Below are 22,945 nucleotides of genomic sequence, written 5' to 3'. Positions count from 1 at the left end.
AGGAAAACTAATATGTACCGATTTGGCAAAATGGATAATGTAACTGACAATAAAACGGAGTGCTCCATCAGTCTGGACTAATGGGTTTTACTCTGTCTCGCCATCTGTGGGATAGTTGCCAGAAAAATGCAGAAATGTAGACCCAACGTAAGTCCATCTATCGTACTTTCTTTTGCCTTCTGCTTAGCTTTATTTCTATTCAATGCAGATGTGTTACTATCTTAAAATGGATGTGATTTGGGGCCTAGCTGCACAACAACCACATTAGTTACACTGTGACCAAGACACAGGTTTCACAAGGGACAGTTGCACTTTTAAAGGGCAAAGCCTATACTGTACATTAGAAGGGATTGAAGTTACCTTGGACCCTTTATGTGCTTCCAACTCTATCCCCTCACAAACTGGATTTTCCTGGACTATGATTGTATGAGTTCCTTCTCTTCTTGTATAAAAGAGAGTATAAAGCTTTTAGTGCACTGCTGTAGAGTAGAACTGGTTTGTTTAGGGCTAAAATGATCAAGGACTCCATATTAGGGAAGAGTGTTTTTATTTGAGTCTTATTTTAGTTCATTGTTCGCTATGTTCCATTCTGGGCTTCTGCAACTTTCCTTGGAGCTTGATAGCTTCTTGAGAGACTTGTTAGACAGCTCCTTCCTGGACCAATCTCCCTGTGGCATTATTTTGCTCTGGCATATGTCCACTTTTGCTCTGCAGCAGGATTTTTATCAGATTTACCTTCAGTCAGATAGCCTAGATGGCTTTCCACAACCCATCTTTCTTGAGGCTACTGTTGGACTCTTGCCTTGTGTTAGCAGAACTTTTTCTGCTAGCCTAGCCTAAGTCTATATTTGATAGTAGAAGGGTGGGGGGGTTCTGACAGCATTCTGCCCAAGTGTTGCCCTTCTTGAAAACCTTGTATAGATTCATTTTGTCAGGCTGACTATACATCCCACTTGTGGCCTTGATGTCGTATGTGAGACCCATCACTTTGGACCCTTAACTCCTACATAACTTTTCCCAAGTGAAGCAAACTGTTTTGAAGGGGGTTATTTTTGTTCAGAATTCTAGCTGATGGCTTTTCAATCACTATTTTTTGTGGGGCCTGGAATGTTCTTTCATGCCACTGTCCTCGTAATGCAGAGGGTAATGCTGTTCCCAGTTTTGTTTTCGGTTCAAAATCATTTTAAACAATATTTGTAAATTAGAACAACAAAATTGTTAAGGAGAAGAACATATTTAAGTTAGCTTTTAATAACATGAGTACACTTGAAGTTTATTTTTAATCCAATATTCAAAGACAAACTTAGGATAAGTGTTTATATATAGATTGAAACTTAAAAAATGGAGGGAATTCAAAGGACTGAAAATTAAAAACAAGGTAGCTTTCTAACTTTTTAGGAGAGAACCTACATGTCTTTGACCACTATCCTCCTACAAGATGATCAGTATACTTTTAGCTTTGGTCTTCTTGTCAGCCTCAAATGCAGATGAAGTGGTGCTGCCAATAGATAGTGGAATACACTTACTCTATTTTCCATATGTTTTGGCCAAGTAAGATCCTGTCAGCTCACCTCTTCTTAAATTCATGAATTTGCTACTTCCATAGCTATGGACCTTGGTCATAGAAGCCATTTGAGTAAAGTAGCTACTACCTCACTTTATTTACCACTGCAAAATCTTGTGGTATCTAGATTAACCACCTCATTTATGCTTGGTACTTATTGGTAAGTATAAGACTGCGTTATATCTCTACTATATTACAAAGCTTATGGTCACAATTAGTTTTACATTTCATAACTATTGAAACTTAAATTTTTCAGAGATGGGTAACAAGGAATGAGCTTCTATATGTAATTGGGCATTTTACCTAATGTTTGAAGAAATGTCAGTAACATTACAAGGCAGAAGGCAGTAAAATACTGGGACTGCAGTTTGACTTTTCTCAGGTGTATCATTGGTCTCATAAACCAAATTCATTCATACCTGAATGAACAATTCAGGTTAAAGTGGCTGTTAAATGTAAAGATAATAGTGACAGGAAGGCTCACAGGATGAGAAATCTGACAGTTACTGCTTCTGGGTTTGTTTCTCATCCCTGTTGGTATCATGCTTTTAAGGCATTTATGCCATCTCATTTAAACATGCATGAAATCCTTTTGTCAAATACCTGACTAGTCTCTTAGATGAACATATCCATGAACATCTGATGATTTTTTTTTTTTAATTTGGAAATTGAAAAAGCAGAAAGCAATTAAGTGGGGAAGAAATGTTTGTTTGTTTTTTAATTGCAATTCATTATGGCACTGGTTTATCCAAAAACTCTTCGTAGAGAAACACAATCTTTGAGTGAAGTAGGACGCTAACTGGTTGGGTTCTGAAATGTTTGTATTCCATCCTCCAGTCCTGGAGCAATGAAAAGCTGTTTGCCTGACTTTGCATCCACAATAGCTCATTTCACGTTAGCCTTGCTGCTGTTTTTTTCAATATTGGCACTTTGTTGGAGTTTTTAATGGATTTATTAGTACTGCAAAGATCACTGATAACATGTAGCCTGTTAAAATACTGTAGCTTGTTCATAGTAGCTGTCTTCCATGATAACTGGTATCTTCATGGCCACAGATTTGTAAGAAACCCTGCATCTACTTTATCCATTTACTTACGTAAAGTTGCCCGTACTCTCTGAATTCCGCGCGCCGCCACCCCCCCCCCCCCTTGTTTTTCTCCTTCAGTCATCCAAATGTTTGATTGTAAGGCCTTTGGGATATGGATGTTACCTTCCATATCTGTTTTGAGGTCCCTAGTGCACCTTTCGTTAGATACAGCAGTATAAATCTGTGGTGGCCCATTGCCTAATTTTAAGACTTTTTAAAAAAATGTACTTTGCATTTAACCAGAAATTAAGTAATTAATGCTGCTGGTTACAGACTATTCGGAGAATGAAGAAAATTCAGATTCCAGTAGCCCGGCCGGAACCTGAGCCAGTATCTGAAAATGAGGAGGATAGTTATGAAGAGGAAATGCATGATCCAAGAAGTGCACGCAGTGGGCCAGGTGTCAACAGAAGGCTTGAGAAGAGCTGGGTAAGAGACCGAAGTGGAAGCAGAGAGAGAAGTTTATCGCCAAGATCAGATAGGAGATCTGTTGCTTCCAGTCAGCCTGCAAAACCTACTAAAGTAACATTGGTGAAATCCAGGAAAAATGAAGGTATGCCCAATGACTTTTTGCTGTCTCCTTCATACTTTTGGTTGTAATTTTATACCAAAATGTTAAAGGTTGAATTTTATATTGAATTATTAATGAATGTTACGTTGCTGAGGGCTCATTAGACTAAACTAGACTAGAGAGCTACCTACAGGTGCTCTCAAGTCTATAAATAATTGTCTTAAAATTACTGTACTTCTAGTGCTAGGTTTTTCTCCATGTTTTCTTGTACCAGTGTATGTGATTGAAGGGAACACTCAAATTTCAATTAATCTGGAATTGTAATTGCATATCCAACTTCTGCTAGCCACTAAAATTTTACAAACACATATTGAATAGTGTATATACACACTCAAAATATATATAGAATAAACTTTGTTAACATGGAATTAAGGTTGAGAGTATATCTGCTATCAAGCTTTTTTTTTTTTTTTTTTTTGAAAGATGGCCAACTTTAAAAAAACACAACAAAACAAAAGAAACATACAAAAATACCCACCATACACAGAATCATGGTTAATGTGTGATTTTTCCATTTATCATGTGGCTATTTTAAAAAAAAAAATTAATTACACAACTGCTATATAATATGAGTATGATCTGAAATTTTTGGTGGTCATTCCGAAGATTAACCTCAGTGTGTGAGGGACGACGAAGTTGTCACATAATATCTGGCTCTAACTAGGGCGGTGCTCTGAGGTCAGTAATCTTGCTGACCTTTAAAAAGGAAAATTTTGGCAAGAAAGGGAAGGAAGTAAGGAGGTGCGGAGATAAGGCTTTCACTTTATTTAAAAAAAAAAAAATCACCCCCTTCCAGTAGTTTGACAGCCTTATTAGGTTTTTGTATATGTTGTATAAACATTTGTCAGATTTGGGAGTCAGAAGTGGATGCAGCATCTTTGTTACTGGAGAACAGCTTGTTTATTCTGATTATAGGGGCCAGTTAGAGGAAGAATTTAGATAATCACAGAACAATTGAGGAATATAGCACTCATGCAGATTGCTACACTGGCAGCCATTGGCAGCCAGCCCATATGAAAACAGGGATTGGCATACCTTAGTTACTAAGGAATAGCTATATGCCAATTAAGCAAGTAAGATTCCCACAGTCGTTCAGAGAACAGGGAATTTCATAATAGGCAATTGTACAGTATCTCTGCCCCTGGCTTAACAATACCATTTCACTATAACCCTCAATACACTACTGTATTAAAAACACTTGAGTTTTTTACTGGGTTCTCATTGGGCTTTGAATGTAAATCTAGAAAGCAGTGTTGTAAATCTATAAATGTTGCTTCTTTAAATTGAGATTTCATATTTGGTTTTTTATTCTAAATAGAGTATGGTCTGCGCTTGGCCAGCCACATATTTGTGAAAGAAATATCTCAAGATAGTTTGGCAGCAAGAGACGGCAACATTCAGGAAGGTGATGTTGTATTGAAGGTACAGTAAATGGCTATCTTTGCTTAGCAAAGGAACCGGTATGTTGATTGTACTAGAAGTAACTGCCTCACAGGTGCATGTTACTGTCAATAGAAGAAATGTCAGGTTTTGTATTTTTTGCATTGAGGGAGGAAGGTTAAGAGTCTGATTCTGCAGTCTTTACTCACATAAGTAGTCCTGTTGTATTAATTTTGATGGATTATATGGGCCCAAAGAGTCAGAGGTGCTAACAATACCCTGTCAATGTCCAACATTAAACAGTGTTAAGCAAGACTTGGGGTTTAGTATACAGAAATCTCAGCCCGCTAAGTGTCATGGCAAACAAGCCATTACATTTTTTTAAAACTTGTATTAAAGATACAGAAGAGAAGGAAAAACATGTTAAAGCATTTGAAATATAAAGTATTAAGTAAGGCTTTTATTTTAACAACATCCTTTGTTCCCTTTCCCTTTAGCTGGAAAGAGTTTTCAGAAGGTAAACCCCTTGTTTGACAGTAAAAAATGGTAATAACTGTCCTTTTTGGGGGGGAAAAAAAGAGAAAGTTAGTTGAGATGGGCTGGCGCTATTGCTGATGTTGTTTTTAAAGTCCAGTCCCATTTCCTAGAAGGCAAAACAAGACAAAAGCACACAAAAGGGGAAAGAAAACACCAAAGATGGAAAATTCAGCTTCTGTGGCTGCCTTTCACTTGCAACGTCCCTGCTGGAGAAACACAGGCATGGCACACGATCTTTAGGCATTCTGAGACCTGGCAAACTTGTACCAGCATCGGGCTGTTTAGGGCATTGCATTTAGTTGCCTCTTTGGTCATGGGCTCACAGCAGTGTTGCACAATATACAGTCTTTGCCTACTAAGTCAGGTTCTTGTTAGACAGAAGGCAAGGGGAATAGATAGGAAAGAGAGAAGAAATGAGATGGGGAAGGAAAAAGACGTGAGTGGGACTAAGAGGGTGACAAAGTCTCACATCCCAGGTGATGGTTGGGATTTAGCTGGAGCCAGTGGAAGTGGCCATCTGGGTCACTCTACTGTCCTCATGCTGAGAGAAGTCCCTAGACTGGTCCAAGACAGACTTAAAGGTGTTATGGTAAATCCTCTGTGGTCCCAGGAGACGGTGGGGGTGGCAACCATGATGGTAAAGCTCATTCCTTTCCTATTCTCCTGTGTTCATCATGGTTGTTGGCAGCCAGCTTCTTAATTCCTCCAAAGTATTTTCTTTTAAGAACCTCCAAAAGGGGAGAGATGGGGGATTAGAGCATTATTTTGTCCACCAGTTTAGGCCTAATTTTTGAGACACCAATTTTGGTCCATAGATTTCCAGTCCCACACTTTTCTTGTTTACCTGGCATGATCTTAATACAGGCCTTGAATTATATTGGTAGGCCATTTTGTTTGTACTAATTCAGTCTCTCTCTCCCTTTTATACTTTTTTCCCCCATCACTTTTATTCATAAGTATTTTGACATTTTACGAACTTTCACTCACTTTTCACAATTGATCTTGTAATTAGGGTCAATTTGTAGGCCCAATCATTAAAACGATTGCTTTGTCATTGTATAGTCGAAGAACTAATTGGGGCTATTTGTCTGAGCAAGGGTTTCAAGATTAGGCCTTTGAGCTCTGGTCAAGTGAAAAATTCTCTAAGTTATATCTGTTCTAGTGCAGAATTATACTATTCTGCATCACAACCAGATGTCTTGGGCTGAATTATTTTTAATTTAACTTCAAAACTATATTGTGTGTGGGTTAACAGTTTTCCGTGAAAACTGGCATTTAAGATGTTACTATAGATTTTAATTTTTATGTAAGATTGATCAAGATAATCTGATTCTGATAAATAAATTGGACGCTTGCATTGCAAAGAGAGAGGTGGCAAAACTTAAGGACTCAGCTGAATCAGAACTGCTGTTAGACTACAAGTAGTTTCCTTAGGCATCAGGTACAAGATAAAGTACCACTGAATTTCCTTAACTTTTTGATCTATTTCAGTTAGTTTGCTTGCCTAAACTTGAATCTTTTAGCTGCTTGCTTAGATATTGCTAATGTTTGTTCTTTCCATTTTTAAAACAAGATTGAAGATCATTTAACAGTAAAATTATATTTACTAATTTTGAAGGGGTAATTTTGACCAATTAAGAGTTAAAAATACTTATTGTAGAGAGGGAGAACACTTGTTTGTTATCTTCAAAGGAGTTAGCTAGTGGAGCTAGATTGTTTTGTTTTCCATTCAGTTCCTATCTCTAGTCTTTTTGCTCTATTACAGATAAACGGCACAGTCACAGAAAATATGTCACTGACAGATGCAAAGACTCTAATAGAAAGGTCAAAAGGCAAGTTGAAGATGGTGGTTCAACGAGATGAACGAGCCACTCTTTTGAATGTCCCAGATCTTTCTGACAGCGTTCATTCTGCTAATGCTTCAGAAAGAGATGGTGAGTATAAACTTATTTCCCAAGGTAAAAATATATTGCTTATGTCGCTGGATCATGAAGATGTGAAATCCTAGTGTGGGAGACAGAGGATGAGGGAGGAGAAAAGACGAGGGATTGATATTTGAGTGGATAATAAACTTGTTCAAACACCATTGGAATTCACATCTTCAAGAATATGAAAAAAGACTATTCAAGTAAAAGCAATTGGAAGAAAAGGAATGTTAACTTTAGGTGATTTATTTTGAAGTCAGTGCAGAAGATCTGACTCACTTCATAGTATTTTCTGCAAAATTATTTCCATTTTGGGCTGGTCACATCATCATTTTAATTACAATCATTTCATGAAAAAACAACTTTTATTTAACAGACATTTCAGAAATTCAGTCGCTGGCATCAGATCATTCCAACCGATCACATGACAGGCCCCGCCGCAGTCGTTCACGATCTCCTGACCAGAGGTCAGAGCCTTCAGACCATTCCAGACATTCTCCACAGCAGCCCAGCAACGGCAGGTGATGGTAGCATTGTATTATTTTTAATCAACTATTCACGTGACATTAAGTACCAGGATTGTTTGGGTTTTTTTTACAGTACCACAAATGTGGCACAATATTGTGGAAATGGTAGCATGACATAGTACTGAAATTATGTATCTAGAGATGTGCCTGAACCAAACTCATGTTTCAGACATCTTTCAGTTTCAGGAAAATTTGAACCTGGAACTGAATTTTTGGGCTTGGAGTTTTCTCTAATTTATCCTGTTCTTTAAGGAAATTATCAAAATTAAATGGTATTCCTTTTATGTGGCTTACTCGGTTTGACATTAGTGATATAGTCTACTGAAGTATATAAATTATCTCAGTTTCAAAAAGTTAGGAGTGGACTGTAATAGCTATACTCAGGCTGAATAGTACCACAAGTCCCATTGACAATTCAGTCTAAGAGTTACTGCAATATGATGCTTATTTAGTTAACAACTTTGTTTTCAGACTTGAACACAGTCAGTTTGTTTTTCAAACATGTTTCAAAAAAGTTTTTAATTCCAGTGAAATAAACTACTCTGTTTAGGAAAAGTAGTTCTTCAAACATTTTAGATTAAATGTTTGTACTTGGTGGTAGGAAAATGATACTAGCTAAAAGTGGGGCACAATGGGTTCTCTCTGTATCTGTTCCTGTTCAAGCCTAGACAAGGCTGTTACATGGAATTCAGTCTTGCATAAGAATAATATAAATTTTGTCCATTTCACTTTTGCACAGCGTATGCATTAAATACTGACATTCCAATTCAAGTTAGAAATAGGAAGTTAACCAATTTATGGGATTTCTACATTCTTGTTCAAATAAGTTATAGGCTTAGACCAATTACAGTCTGTTGCTTAAGAAAAGATGCCAGAATTAGGGTTGAGATGTAATAGAATGCTCCAGATTATTGCTGAATGGGATATTCCTGTCAGAAAAGCTGCCTAGTTTGACAGGGTATTGCTATCAGTTGTGAGCCTCAAATCCAAACAGGGTCCGGATTGGACAATTCAAATTTATGTATGAATTTGAGCCCCAATGACAAGACGTTTCAGGAAGTGATTACCGCAAGGAAAGTATATAGATGGTATTTTATTAAATTCCTGTAGTTACGAGAAAAAGCTAAACGAAACTTTTTTCCCTGCCAAAACACCAACTCAAGGTTTGAAATGTCTCTTGAATTAGATGGTAAAACGACAAACACCTAAGAGCAGGGAGTCTGAGCACTGTTAATCATTAGGCCATGAAATGGAGTAAAACACATGAACTTGTATCTTGCCAGGTAAGTAGAAATGTTGTATTTCTAATGTTTACATTTATTTGGTATGGTCTAATGATTGGAGATCTTGAATTTCATTTTATAGCCCTTTGCTTACCCATGAATATTGAAGAAATGCACTTCACTTTTCATCTTCACAGGGAGGATCTACAGGTACTTTACAGCAGATCTTCTGTTTGTTTGCACCTTGTTTGGAGGCAGAAGCAGACTTGTCAGGCAGGAGACACTTGAAGTGATCATGCTCCTGAGGACCCTATCAATTGTGTTCTGCCTGCAGTAGCTGTCAACAGTCTCACCCAAATTGTCTGCTCAGAGCAATTAAAAAACACTTTGAAATCTTAAATTAGGTTTGGGTAGGTTGGGCTATGTGTTAGCTAGAATAAGCTCTGGAAGAGATATTTCTCCCACATTTCCTCCTCCTGTCTGTTCGAGATTAATGGGTGCATCAGAGTCCCCGAACTGGCTGCTGCAATGATGAAAAAAGAAGCACAAGCAGAAAGGCCAGCTTAGCTCCCTTTGAGGGATGCTTATATGGGATCCTGTTTGTCTTCTGCAAGGACCATGTCACCACATCTTTCATTTCTCCCTGGCCTAGAGGAGTCTTCTCCACCCATCCACACGCATCTGAGAGACCTCTGGGGGATCAGAGAAGGAACATGGAGGATAGATGATTGTCCCTCTCCTCCCTGTGGGACTGATCCATTTTCACACACTAGATGACATGCACGTGATTGCTCTGGCAGGGCGCAAAGAGGAGGACACCCAAGCAGAAGAAACCTGCCATCATACCAGTGGGGAAAGGATGCTAAGATGGCCTCAGACTGAGGCCTATGCTAACTTGTACCACTTTGCCTAACTGTAACCCCCATCAAAAGAGTAGTGAGTGCTATGATAGCTTAGATGACATCCAGACAGCCAATAAGGAGCTGTCTAGGACTTATAATTTTTGCCTCACCTTTCCAGGGGTCAGGGTTAGTGTGTCCACTGGCTGGCTCTCAAATACTCAGGTTTCTCCATACCATTACCTGCTTCAGGGTTCCTCAGCACTTTTGTGGCTGCCCTTGGGAACATTAGCAAACATCCTAATGTAGGACGAAGAAAGTTCAGCCAGGGGCATGACCATCAAGGACTTGGGCCCCTGCCTACCTAGAGAGCCTTCCCTTTCTGGGTCATCTAAGGACCACATTCCTTCTTTAGATCCTGAGAAAAGAAGTAAAAACAAGGTAGACTCTAAAAAGGCTTCCATATGCAGGTGATACATTCCTTTTCTTTCTCCATCTAAAAAGAGTAAGAGAAGTGACCCTGTAACCAAACTGTAGTATTAATCTTCAGACTGTAACCACAATGGTTACAGAATCCACCTGTAAAGCTCAGTTAGTGCAAGAGGTGTGCAGACTATTCCACATCTTCCTCAAGTTCCTGTGAGAAAGAATCCTCTAAGAAAGATTTACAAAAAGAACAAGAAAAAGGCTAAAAGATTCAGAAAGGCTTCCTTGGTTTGTCCTTCCTGGGAAGTAGGGCAGTTTTCAGATTTTTTTAATCAAAATATCTGAGGAAATTCAGAACAAGCTTTTTAGAACAGGTTTTGAAACACTTCTTAAGGTTGGTTGTGTGGCTTGGCTTTCCCCTGGATGAACCCTTGAAGGAGGAGGCGGCAGCATTTGAGAAAGTGTGTAGAAAGGAGAGTGAGGCCACTTGCAAGATTTGAAAAGTATATGTCCTTGCATTCAGCACTTGAGGATGTAAGTAGCACTGACTGAGTAGGAAACCCAACGAAAACCAAGAGGCTGGCTAAGGAGCACTATTATGTCCGTAAAACCAAAACTTGACCAACTTACCTACCGAAGATTGAAGTAGCTCTTTCGTTGTTTATTAAAGACAGTTGATTCATTTAGATGGTGACTTCTTCTCTAAGGACCATACTCGCAGAAGAATTAAGTCCTTCCTCAGAAGGAACTCTGAAGCTATCTCAGCAGTTGCCTCTTCTGCATCTGCTTCATTCATAAGAACATGTGTATGGATGACTTCCTGTTGGACACCGTTCTTTCAAGATCAGGAAATCCTGTAGGCTGTTTGCCAAATTAAGTTTTTGTAAGCAATGCTTTTGTACTGGATGCTTCTCTTGACAGCCTCAGATTTGCTGCAAGGGTAATGATACAATTCCACATCACATCACAAGCTCTGGCTAAAGCCATGGAAGGCCGATTTTGAAGCCAAGCAGGTCCTGGTCACCTCTTAAGTATATGGGAGGAGCAGGCACTTCAGTGAATCTTCTCTTCAGCAGCTGAAGAGACATCATAGAAGACTTGTTGGCATATAAGAGTTGAAAAAGAGAATTCAGGCCCTGTTACAAATCATGATGTTCCTTTAGCTCCTGTTCAGCTAAATGTCCCAGGAGGTGTTTGAGGCAGATGGACTAGATTAAGAGGCTTGAGGAAAAAGAAGATTCCATAGGAAAGCCCTTAGCCATCTTATAGTGAGGTGGACTGGCCCTCCCCAGACAGAGGAAGAGGGTAGCTCCACCCTTCATGGGTGGAGCCCTACTCCTAGTTCCACGCCCCGGAAGCCAAAGGGCGGGACCGGAAGTATAAAGGCAGGATGTGGAAGCTCAGTAGGGGCCCAGCCACTGGAGGGGATATATGCGTCCCCTGAGCACTCGCACTGGGAGGTGACAGCAGGCCAATAGAATGCAGATGACTGGCCCGGGCCGCCTGGATCCTGGACTGACCTGACCTCGGGGGAAGCAGACGACTGGTCCAGACCACCTGGACCCCTGGACGACCCGGCCCCACAGGAAGCAGACAACTGGCCCAGACCCCTGGACGACCCGACCCTGCAGGAGACAGACAGCTGGCCCAACCCTGGCAGAGCTTCGGCTGGCAACTGAGGCCCCCGCCGATCACCTTACCTCATTGGACTGGCAGGTACCCTTGGAGGGGGAGAATGGAGTGGTAGACCCCGTCTGGCTGCAATGCTGGCACAGGGTGAGTCAGTGTGTTGTGGCTTGGATCCCCACTGACGTGATGGCAGACCCCTCTGCCATCCTTAGGGTTCTGGTCCAGGACACAGTGGAAAGGGAGGGCCTGCATCCCCCCTACCACCCAAGCAGTGGGTGACAGTCTACCCCTCCTTCAGGCTAGTTGAAGGAAAGCCTGAGTTAACTGACTTTGTTTGCAGCCCCACCTGAGTACAGGTTGGAGCTGAGTGATTTTGTTTACTGCCCCGCTCTGAACCAGAGCCTAGGCTGATTGACTATTTGCAGCTCCACCTGAGGGAAGGCTTGAGGCGGTACTAAGGCCTCAGGGAGGCAGCCAGGGCAAGAAAAGGCAGCAGGTCCAACTCCCTTGCCAGTGATGAGTAGCCATTTCAGACTGCAGTTTGCCCCTGAGAGAAGGGACTAGATGATGATTGGCAGTAGCCACTGAGACAAGGTGGATATAGGGGGTAGGGGCTCCCCTGGGAGGGGAGACCCAGAGTGTGGGAACACTGCTGTGGGGTAGTACCCCAAGGTAAGGGACACAGGGCCTGAACTGGTAGAGACTGCAAAGGGGCAGGTAAGGGCAGGAGAGAAACCGACCAGAGGAGGGTGCTCCTTAGCTGGATGAGTTAATTCCCAGACTGACCAGCAGGAGGCGTCGCAGCAGTGAGTGACCCGCCCTGCTACACTCCTTCATCAGGGTTGACTCCAGCTGACCCAGTGGTGTGTGGCTTCCCAGGGACTAAGCTGTAGGAATTTGCAAATAATTGGATCAATGCAATGGCTGACAGATGGATCCTGGATGTTTTCAGCCTTAATTATGCATTGGAATGGAAGGCAGTGCCAGAAGGACTTCAGCTTTCTCCCACTCCTTCAACCAGATGAAACTCAAGAATATGATGAATCCCATATGTCACTAAAGGTGTTACACCTGCCTGTTCCTAGTACCCATGTATTCTGGAGAACACAGAGCAGTACTTGATCTCTAGTTCTTGGGAAAAGTTCCTTTGGAAGCCAAAGTTTCAGAATGAACTTATAGAATTCATATGTATACTTTTCTGTAAATCATACATACAGGGAATACCTCCAATTTACTTTACAATGGGCAGCCTTATTAGTACAATGCTTTACCCTTTGGCCCAGTAACCACCCAAGGATCCCTATCAAAGGGCTCATTATCTATGGTTTTTCTTAGGCAGGAGGAAATTCATGTGTTCTCCTTCCTCAACAACCTGTTCATCAGCACACCTTTTCTGAAAAAGGAACAAAAAGTAACTTGTCTCATTACCCAGATTATAGAACAACATAGTTTTGTCCTCAACCCCAAATGACACTCTCAGATTCTAGTTGACATTTGGCAGCTATCATAGATACTGAGCTACACAGCATTGTTCTCTCAAAGACAGGATTCAGAAGCTGGTATATGCTATATATACAGATAATCAGTTCTCTTGCCATATCAATCAGGACTCTGATGTCTTTAGTGGGAATAACAGTATCCTGTGTTGACTTCTTGCTTTGGCAAGGTTCTGTTCACACTTTCTCCAGTAGTTTTTGGTTTCCCTGTACTCACAGCATGTCCCTATCTTCACTAATTTAAGTATCCAATGTAGTATCAAAATCTGTCCTGGCAGCTGGAAGTCAGCAGATACTTGGATGGCCACAGAATATTAGAACTGTGATAACAACCAATGCCAGTGTCAAAGGCTGGGGAAATCTCATATGGGGCAAGGATCTTGGAGAGACAAGGAGCTTCAAATATCAATTGGCTCAAGCTCAGAAAAACTAAGTATGTCCTATCATCAAATTTTACCAATTATTATGTACTGGTGATGCCTGAAAATACCTCTGCTTTAGCTCGTATCAATAGAGAAGTACAGGAAGCCATTTTTCTGTCACTGGCGGCCTTCCACACAAAAGGCGACTGAACCTACAAGCAGAATGGTCAAACAGACAAAGGAATAGGCCTGAAGATATATAGTTTACATGCAAATATCTTTTGAATCAATAGTCAAGGCTCTGGGTCACCCCTCAATAGAAGTATTTGTATCCAGGTTCAATGCAAAGGTTCTAAAGTTCTTCACCAAACCAAGGCAACAGAAGATGTGTTCTCATCTGCTCCCATAACAGTGTCTTTTGTTTGTCTTCCCCCCCCCATTCACAATGATCCCGGGGACCATTCAGAGGATAAAGAGGGAAGAAGCATATGTGTTCTCCGAGCTTCACGGCTGGTCAGTGAGGTGCTGGTTGTTGGACCTAAATCAGATGGCAGCCACCCTTCAATTATTCCTCCTCTGCTGGAAAGACCTCCTGTCACAAGCACTAATTCTACATACCAACCTAGAGCAAAGGAGAATCTAGGTATATGGTATTGAAGAGGCACCAGGTGAAACAAAAATTATTCAAATGACCTCAGATGCACTCTTAGCTTCTGGAAAGAATTCTACAAACAGGGCATATTCAAAGACTTGATCTAGATTTTTTTTAAAGACTTATGTAAGGTATTAGAAAGGCGGCAGACAAGGCAAGAGCAAAACATATATTTTGGAGTTTATGTAGAACAACTTTTACAAGCCGTAAGCCTCTCATTTTGAAATTTCAAAATGGCTGCCATATCCAACATACCAGAGACAACAGGCAAGCACAGGACTTCCTTACCCTCAGACACTGAAAGGCTTCTCAGAATAGCATCTCTTGTTTACCCTACACCAATCGGAATAATTCTGTTTTGGACCTTAATTTAGTAGTAGTCCCGAAAGAAGCATCTTTTTGAATCGGTCTAAGTATCATGATTGGAATTACCTCAGCAGGAAAGGTTCTTACTAGTAGATGGCAACAGTGCAATTTTCCATAAGGATGAAGTTGTACCAAGAATGAAGACCGCTTTAATTCCAAAAGTCAACTATTTATTCTGTAGCACACAAGAGATTTTCCTTCCCTTCTTTTGTTAGCATCCAAAATGCCCCACTGAAACTGGCATACCATGCATGTCAGGACAAAACTATAATCTACATTGAGGTGCTCTTCAAAAAATGCTTGTCTCTTTCGTGCTGAACCGTCCATCTTCAGAAGTAAATTGTATTAAAATACTAAAAACACAAGAATGGACAGAGTCTAAATGTCAATCATACTTGAAGAGTTTGTGTACAAACACACACAACATTTTCTTGTTACATGTCACAAACGTTTGTTTCCTTTGCCAGTTACTTTTTTAAACAAATGTCATGGCTTAAGCGCAGTCCATTGATGAAACTAACATGAAGCTGACTTTGTTTTGTGACTGAAGGTTATTTAAAAATGCTGCAGTGTTAAGCATACTAAAAAAAATCCTCCCTGACACAGCACAGATGTTAGAAGTAAAAGCAATACTGTCAGAACACATACACAGCAAAATAACTAACACCTTTGATGACTCATGGGAAATGCAGCTGTAATTTTTAACAAGATTTTGTTACTTTAAAAACTAAGTCATGGAAAGTTATTTGATGCTATCTTCTTGCAGAATGAAATTGAAAGTGCTTACTATCAAATTTGAAAAATTCAAACCCTAGTGCTATTTTATATTTTTCTTTTAGTTCCAGACATATTTTGTTTCCTGTCATTTCAAGTGACCATCTTTTTCCTATTTAGGCTTCCAATTGTTTTCTTCTAATGTACTGGATCTTCTGGAGACTTTGTAATTGACATAACTATACAGGATACCAAGTACCTTATTAAGAATGTGAGAATTTTACAATCTGTCTTTCCTCTTCTGAAGAGTCAAATTCACTGTTACCTAGGAGAATTACTCCAGATACAATGAACATAGCCATGGTTTACACTACAAAATTTTGCCAGCATATCTCTGTCAGCTAGGAGTGTGTGGGGGTGGACTCTCTCACCCTCCACCTCAGCTATGCCAGCAAAATCCCTAGTATGAGATGCAACTATGCCGACAGAGTGCTTCTGTCTGCATAGCTAATGTTGTTTGAGGAGGTAATGTAGCTATGCCAGCAGAAGTCGTGGTCCTGCTGGCTTATGCTGCATCTACACTAGGGGGCTCTGTCAGTATAGCTATGCTAACCAAGGCTCTGTAGTGTAGACAAGTCCATAATCTTAAAGTTTGGGTGATTAAATATAGTGAAGCTCAACCTATTGCTAGATTTCAGAGCTACATTTCTAGAAGCAATAGATTACAAAAACTTTTAGTGTAAAATGGAACTGGCTCTTGGGGCTTTATCTACTTTAGGGTTCCCACCATTCCCATTCACTGTCTTGGATGCCTAGCAGTGTGCAGAAAGTAAAGGGGGTAAAATATAGATTTGTCAAGATCTGTAGTGAAAAGAATATTGGCATTTCTTCTGAAAATAATTTTAGGAATCGTTGTAGGTAACCAACTATGTATGAGCTCCCACTGCAGTGCTGTGGCAACAGGGGTTAACACAAACCTTGGATTTATAAATGGGGAACATACAGTAGGAGAACAGAGGTGATGTATTCCTTTTTGTATATGGCAATGTTTAGATCACTATTGGAATTGTGTGTCCAGTTCTGTTGCCATGCTTTTAAAACAATGTTAGTTCTTATCGTGTACTCTACAGTTTTTCTAAGAGAGACTGTCTGTAAAGCATGCTTTACAATGAAAGACTTGATGAGGTCATGCGGTTTTAGTTTATAAAAAGAAAGGTTGTGGTGACTCAGTCATAGTCTAAATACTTACGCAGAGAGAAGTGATCTAATTTTAAGAGCTAAAGGAGTTTTTAATCTAGCAGACCAAAATGATAACCAGATCCAGTAGCTTGAAGTTGAAGTTGGAAAAATACACCCGGGAAGTGAAACTCCAGTTTTTAACAGTGAGGATAATTAACCACACTGGAACACTTTACTAAGGGTGTGGTAAATTGGCCATCATTTGGCCTCTTTAAATTAAGACTAGATGCCTTTCTAAAATATATATTTTAGTTGAACTATAATTTTTTGGGCTATGGCCAGGAATTCCTGGATGAAATTCTATGTCCTGTGTAATCCCATCAGAGTATATTATGATAATGGTCCCTTCTGGCCTTAAATCTATGAATTAAGTGAAACCTTTTTATTTCTCTAAATTGATGTATCTTAAAATGTGCAAAATGATCTGGATGGATGATTTCAGCAGTATGAAAAGCCTGGGAGTGTTTCATTCAAGAGTATTAATCCATCTCTGGTAATTTTAGGCATGAGATTAAAGGCAAAGCTAGAACTACCAGAATACTGGTGATATCCCAGCATACTACTCAACCTGATGTGTTGGGATGCTAAAATGACCCTTTCTAAACATTGTGAAATAAATCATAATGTAACTTTGAAATGGTTGGTAATCCTTGCAATACTACATCAAGACTTCAAAGTAAATGAAAAATAAATGTAGATTTCCACGTGTGATTTCCACATGTTCTTTTTCTTTTGATTTCCTTATTTAAGATCTCCTCCTGCAAATAACTTACTCCTAGGCACAGTGCTTTTATGTGACATTGAGCTCCATGGGGCTAATTGCAGCCATTTCTGTAGGATTGACCCATTAAGTTGTTTCTGACCTCTACTTTCCCTATCTTCTTACCACACTACATTGAAGCTTTTGTTTCTCTCTACTTCTCTCTCTGATTTCATGTGGTTGTATAAAATCTAAATCTCTAATCATTGTCCAGGTGACGAGAACTAAAAATTAGAAGCGAGAGGGGGAATATGACCTGAGCTGCAAGTGAAGCACCATTTACTGCCATCTTAAAATACAGTTTTAGATTTTGTTTGAAATAAAACTTCTTACTTCATAAACAAAATGAAGATGTGTATTAATATTGGAGTCTTAAGAGTGAGTAATGTGAACCGAGTAATTGCATAAGCCTATAATTGGTGTGATTCACCACTGCATTACTCCATGTTTATGCCTGTGTTACTCCATTGAGATGATTGCAGTTACACTGTGGTAAAACTGGACTAACACAGAGGAGAGAATCAGGTCTGATATCTTTTAGTGCATATATTTCGGTTATTCCATGTTTGTTCTAGAAAACTCTCCACTCTTTTTAAATGCAGTCTGACTTTAAATCTGCTCATTGTAGTTGCTACTATAGTTTTTGTTTCTGAGCTGACTCTTTGAAGGCAAATCTTCCTGATAAATTGAATGGCCTGGTCTACTAGGAAGTAGGAAATTAGGTTCATATAATTGTCATTCGGTGTGTGAAAAATCCAACTCCGAGCAAAGCAGTTAAACTGACCTAATCCCTGGTGTAGACAGCGCTAGGTTGTTCAGAGAATTCTTCCATTGACCTACCTACCACCTCTTGGGAAGGAAGAGTACTTACTGATGGGAGAAGCCCTCCTGTCGGTATAGGCAGCGTCTTCACGGAAGCATTACAGCAGTGCTGCTGCAGCGTTTTAAGTGTAGACAAGCCATAAGAGAAGGGCAAAAGGGTATAATATCATTAACATAGAAGAAATCTTTCAGTCTCTAGCTTTCTCAATGCTTTGGCTATAATGTGTGTCAGTATTCAAACTGCATGACTGTCAGATACCTGGATCCTAAAATAATAAAGCCAAGTTTGTATTAAGGACTATAATTCCATTGAGTGGTTGATGTTACAAAAGATGATACATACTAGCATCTTTCATGGCTTTATAGTTCTGTAATTTGAAATGTGCTTTTAAGAAAACTTTTATGTAATACCTAAAGATTTTAATTAAAAAAAATGGTGTCCCTGTGATAGCAAGTGACCCTGAATGACTTTGTCTAAAGTCTTTTAACAGTGGCTGCTCTTCAAAACGCTTATAATGTTTAAGATTATAAATGCCATGAAGCAACTTTGATTTTTGAACTTTGATTGTGAACATCATAAACATACAATTCATGCATTTTGCTGTCACATCTTTGCGATACTTTTTTTTTCTACACATAGTGTCATAGTTTCTGTCCTCCTCTAGTTTAGAGAATATGACAGTGAACACTGAAACACTTCTTTTCATTAATTAGAGATTGGCTGCCCAAGTGAAGGATACCAGAGTGACGCAAAGCCCCTAAGTAGTACTGCAGAGTCAGTCCTAATAAGTATATATGAGACAGGCTTTACATAATTGTTTCTCTTACCAGAGGGGTAGTGTATAGAGTATAAACTTCATGTTCTCCTTTTACTAACATGGCTATATAAATATGTAAAATACTTCATAGTAGGAAACTTAAATAATATCTCTTTTTGAGAGTGTAGGGTATCCTAGCTTCAGTCAACTGAAAAGCTCAAATGAAACCTTCATTAAAATCAGATTCCTGAGTTGTGTGTGTATATATAGCCATTAATTTGCAGGAGGTGGGAAATAATTAACTTTTTTTTAGAATTCTGATAAAACATTCTAGAATAAACCATTGCCATTTGCAATGAGACTTGTACCATAGGAGTTGAAAACCTGGGATTCTTTCTTTCTCCCTCTTTCCCCCCACTTTTGAGGGAACAAAAGTAGAGAGAGGTTATTTTTACCCATACATGTATGTTGAAATCCTGTTATGTATTCTGTAATTTAGAAGATGTGATGAGACAGACCAATGGCTAAAATGAAAACAAGCAGACAGTGAAGTCATGAGAATCCCTGTATAAAGAGTTAGCTTATACATAAATTGACTAATATTTATAAGGAAAAATCAAAAGGGGAGTCGTGGGGGGAATTTGCTGTTAGAAACTCTATTCCTTTTTATTCATTGCTGCCTCAACTTTTTAAAAACTTTTTATTAAATATTTGAGCTGCACTAATTAAAAATAGCAACTACATTTATGCAAGAATATCAGTAAAGGATACTAACACACAAGAATGTGAAAATACAAAGTCCTCAAGTTGCATGTTGAAGAGGCCGAAGATCAAAATTAACTAATATAAAATGTCAGAAATAGTAATATTGCAAGAAGAAAACCATTTTGGGATAGTAAAAAATGCTATACCAAAATAAAAAGTTGTATTGTAGAACATCATTAACTACTATTCAATGTCCAGAAATATGAAAAACTAGTTCTGGGCCACATTATCATATGAGTTATTTTCATTTCTCCGTTTCCTTGGCTTTTAAAAAAGTTTCCTTGTTTCATACACGCATTCAAGTATGCCCATATATTTAATTGGGAACTGGCATTTTATTTCTAGGGAACAAAGATTCAAATCTTAGCATAGCTGAGAAGTGAAAAGACAGTCATTTGTCCACATCCTAAAATCACTTTCCAATGGGACATGTATGCTGGAAGAAACGTAGAAATGGAACAGTAAAGGTTTTGCAGAAGAAGCTTAATGTATTACTTATGTAGCACAAGGTGGGAAAACTTGCAGTACCCAGGGCTGGCTCCAGGCACCGGCGCAGCAAGCAGGTGCTTGGGGCTGCCAATGGAGAGGGGCGGCACGTCCGGCTCTTCGGTCCCTCAGAGGGAAGGACCTGCTGCCGAATTGCCGCCGAAGAATGAAGCGGTGGCGGTAGAACTGCTGCCGAATCGCGGCTTCTTCCCCTCCCCCCGCCGCTTGGGGTGGCAAAAACGCTGGAGCAAGCCCTGGCAGTGCCTGCGCCCAATCATTACTCAAGCCAATGCTGTTAATCTCACCTTCACGAGTACCAAATTACCACCAAGAAAAAAGTAGAAAATTATTCAATATGAATACCATTATGAGAAAAGGGGAGTCATAAGTGTTCAAAAATTATTTTATAGAAAAAGAGATTTATGTAAATTGAAGTTCAAAGACCAAAATTTTCAAACTTGGATGCCTAAAGTACAGCTGTGTTTTAGCTATTTTTAATATCTAAGTATAATTGGCAAAGACTTGCAAAGGTGAAGAGCATCAATGGGACATACAGATTGCAGTCGGATTTGTGAATTATCAGCACTTTTGAAAAGCAGGCTATTTTTAGTTAGTGCCCAACTTGAGGCACTCAAGTTTGAAAACGTTGGCTCTAACAAGCACTGTATCAAATTCTAATGGCTTATACTGAGTAACAACACATCAGTGAATGGTGGTCCTGATTTAGCAGAATGTGTAAACCTTGCTTCTGATGCCAGCTACTTAGTATTGCCAGAGAAAGCACATCCCACCCATGTTTATAAATTTAGTGGTTTTATCTTTCGGTAGAGCCTTAGTTCCAGTAGAGACTCTGACTAAAAAAAGTCTTATTTCCCATCATTATAATTAGTACACAGCTTTGAAGTAATTATTTTAGTACAACTAAAATAAATGTTGCTGTGGGTAATGTGTATCAGTGGAGATATATATATTTTTTAAAGAATGCAAATACAAGTTACTGCCCAATAGCTCCATCTAGCTTCTGGAAACAGTAATATCTTAAGAAAGGTGGCATCTTTCAGAATACATCTGTCCAGGATAGAGAGAGAGATCCAAACGGAAAACCATCTAATCATGTTGTACTATCTTGTACAATATACTTCACTAAGGACACTTTCTACCCAAAGTCCTTTCTGGTGGCTCATCAGGAAGAAGTAACTGAGCAGTTCGGTGTCATCAAGGAAACAGATGTCTCCTAACAATGTCAAATTCAGTATCCTTTAATGCCTGGCAAATATATAATTCCTTTAGAACACTCACTGCATTTTTATTGACACACAAGGTGATAGAAATAAAAGTAAACCTACTTGTTTTGCAGTATCGTCTATTAACCATTTTATTTTTATATGCATGTGTTTCTAATACTTCAGCAGAGTTTGAATATCTTGTAAACTAATGCTTTATTTATAACGAATATGTTTTGGAATTGTGGTTTGTTTAGTACAGCAATTGATTAAACTGTTCATCAATGCTGATTATGATTAGCCATAGTAAGCAGAAAGTATCTGAAATTCATAAGTGCCAGGAGTTCTGACCTGAAGGATTTTTAGGAAGTAGTTGGTAGTATACTTCTTTTAAGCCTATGTAGATTTTGAGTCTTATCTGTGACTATACGGCTACCGCTCACACATAATTACAGTGTACTGCATGCTTGTACAACCCACTGAGGTTCTGTTCATGTATACAGATTGAGTTTTACTGCCTCTTTGCTAAAGTACTTGGTCCTCTAGCTCAAACAATGGAAGTGCTGATGCTTTTAGATCTAGAGGTCCCAGGTTCTCTCCCCAGAGACTATCAAGCAAGGAGTGCATCACATTCTCTTTAGATGTTGCATGCATGTAAGCATATGTAGATATATTCTGGAGTAGAAAATACATGAGGCTAGTCCTGTTTTCACTGAAGAAACATGAAGTAGAGAGCTGGTATGGGAGGCAGGCACTCACTTTTTCCCCCATTGCACCAATCTTAAGTGTAAAGGATTTGGAAGAGCTGTGGATTTTGAAGGCTGCTCTTTCCCAACCTCAAGGGATCTAGTGGGAAGGGAAACCTCCTTTCAGTGTTGAAGGGCTGCCATTGGCTGAGTTCCTCAATCCCGGCTGAGTCAGCAACCACAGGAGAGGTCCAAAAGGTCGTGGTAAATCTTGGGTTTTTGCCCAGAAATCACTAGACTCCACAGGGAAAAGTGTCACAGAGAACAAGCGCATCACTTGCTCCCATCTCCATTCCTGCTTCTGAGTTTAGCATGGAAGACTGTCTACACAAGGCATGGGAAGGACATGGGGCAGTGAAAAGAGCACTCTATTCTACCTTGCCCTCCCTTTTCCAGGGATCTACATGTGGAGAGCTCCCACTGTGCAGATTATTTGGGGATGAATCTGTTAGCAGATCTGTTTGACCTGAAATGCAGAAATGGTGGTTTAACAATAATACTGTGAGGTAGCATGGCGTACAAACTAAATGCCATATGTTTTGTTTTTCTGATATATAGTCTCCGGAGCAGAGAAGATGAGAGAATATCAAAACCAGGAGCTGTCTCTACACCTGTAAAGAATGCAGATGATATCCCTGTTTCTAAAACCATGGAGGAGGCTATAGTTGAAAGAAATGAAAAACAAACTCCACCTCTGCCAGGTAAATATGATAAAATGCCAAGTTATGCCTGCTGCCTCTAATGAATGCTCAGTAGGAATTTGCACTACTTCATAACTACAGCATGATTTCTCTCAAGCTATTAAAATATACAACTGCATAAGTACTCAAAATATGCAAATTCAAAGG

The 22,945-nt window shown here is 39.5% G+C and overlaps 1 protein-coding gene across 4 annotated transcripts in view; it reads left to right on the top strand.

Moving 5' to 3' along the window:
• TJP1 (tight junction protein 1) overlaps positions 1-22,945 on the top strand; it is a 96,138-nt gene that overhangs the window by 17,541 nt on the left and 55,652 nt on the right. For all 4 annotated transcript variants that reach the window (XM_034784466.1, XM_034784465.1, XM_034784464.1 and 1 more), the window contains exons 4-8: positions 2,925-3,204; positions 4,541-4,644; positions 6,905-7,073; positions 7,441-7,585; positions 22,656-22,798. In XM_034784466.1, coding sequence (XP_034640357.1) covers positions 2,925-3,204; positions 4,541-4,644; positions 6,905-7,073; positions 7,441-7,585; positions 22,656-22,798 — 841 coding nt within the window. The remainder of the gene's footprint in view (positions 1-2,924; positions 3,205-4,540; positions 4,645-6,904; positions 7,074-7,440; positions 7,586-22,655; positions 22,799-22,945) is intronic.

Source organism: Trachemys scripta, chromosome 10 (assembly GCF_013100865.1).
Source record: "Trachemys scripta elegans isolate TJP31775 chromosome 10, CAS_Tse_1.0, whole genome shotgun sequence".
Taxonomy (NCBI): Eukaryota; Metazoa; Chordata; order Testudines; family Emydidae; genus Trachemys; species Trachemys scripta.
The sequence above is the reverse complement of the archived record's forward strand: the minus strand, read 5'-3'. Positions and strand labels throughout refer to the sequence as shown.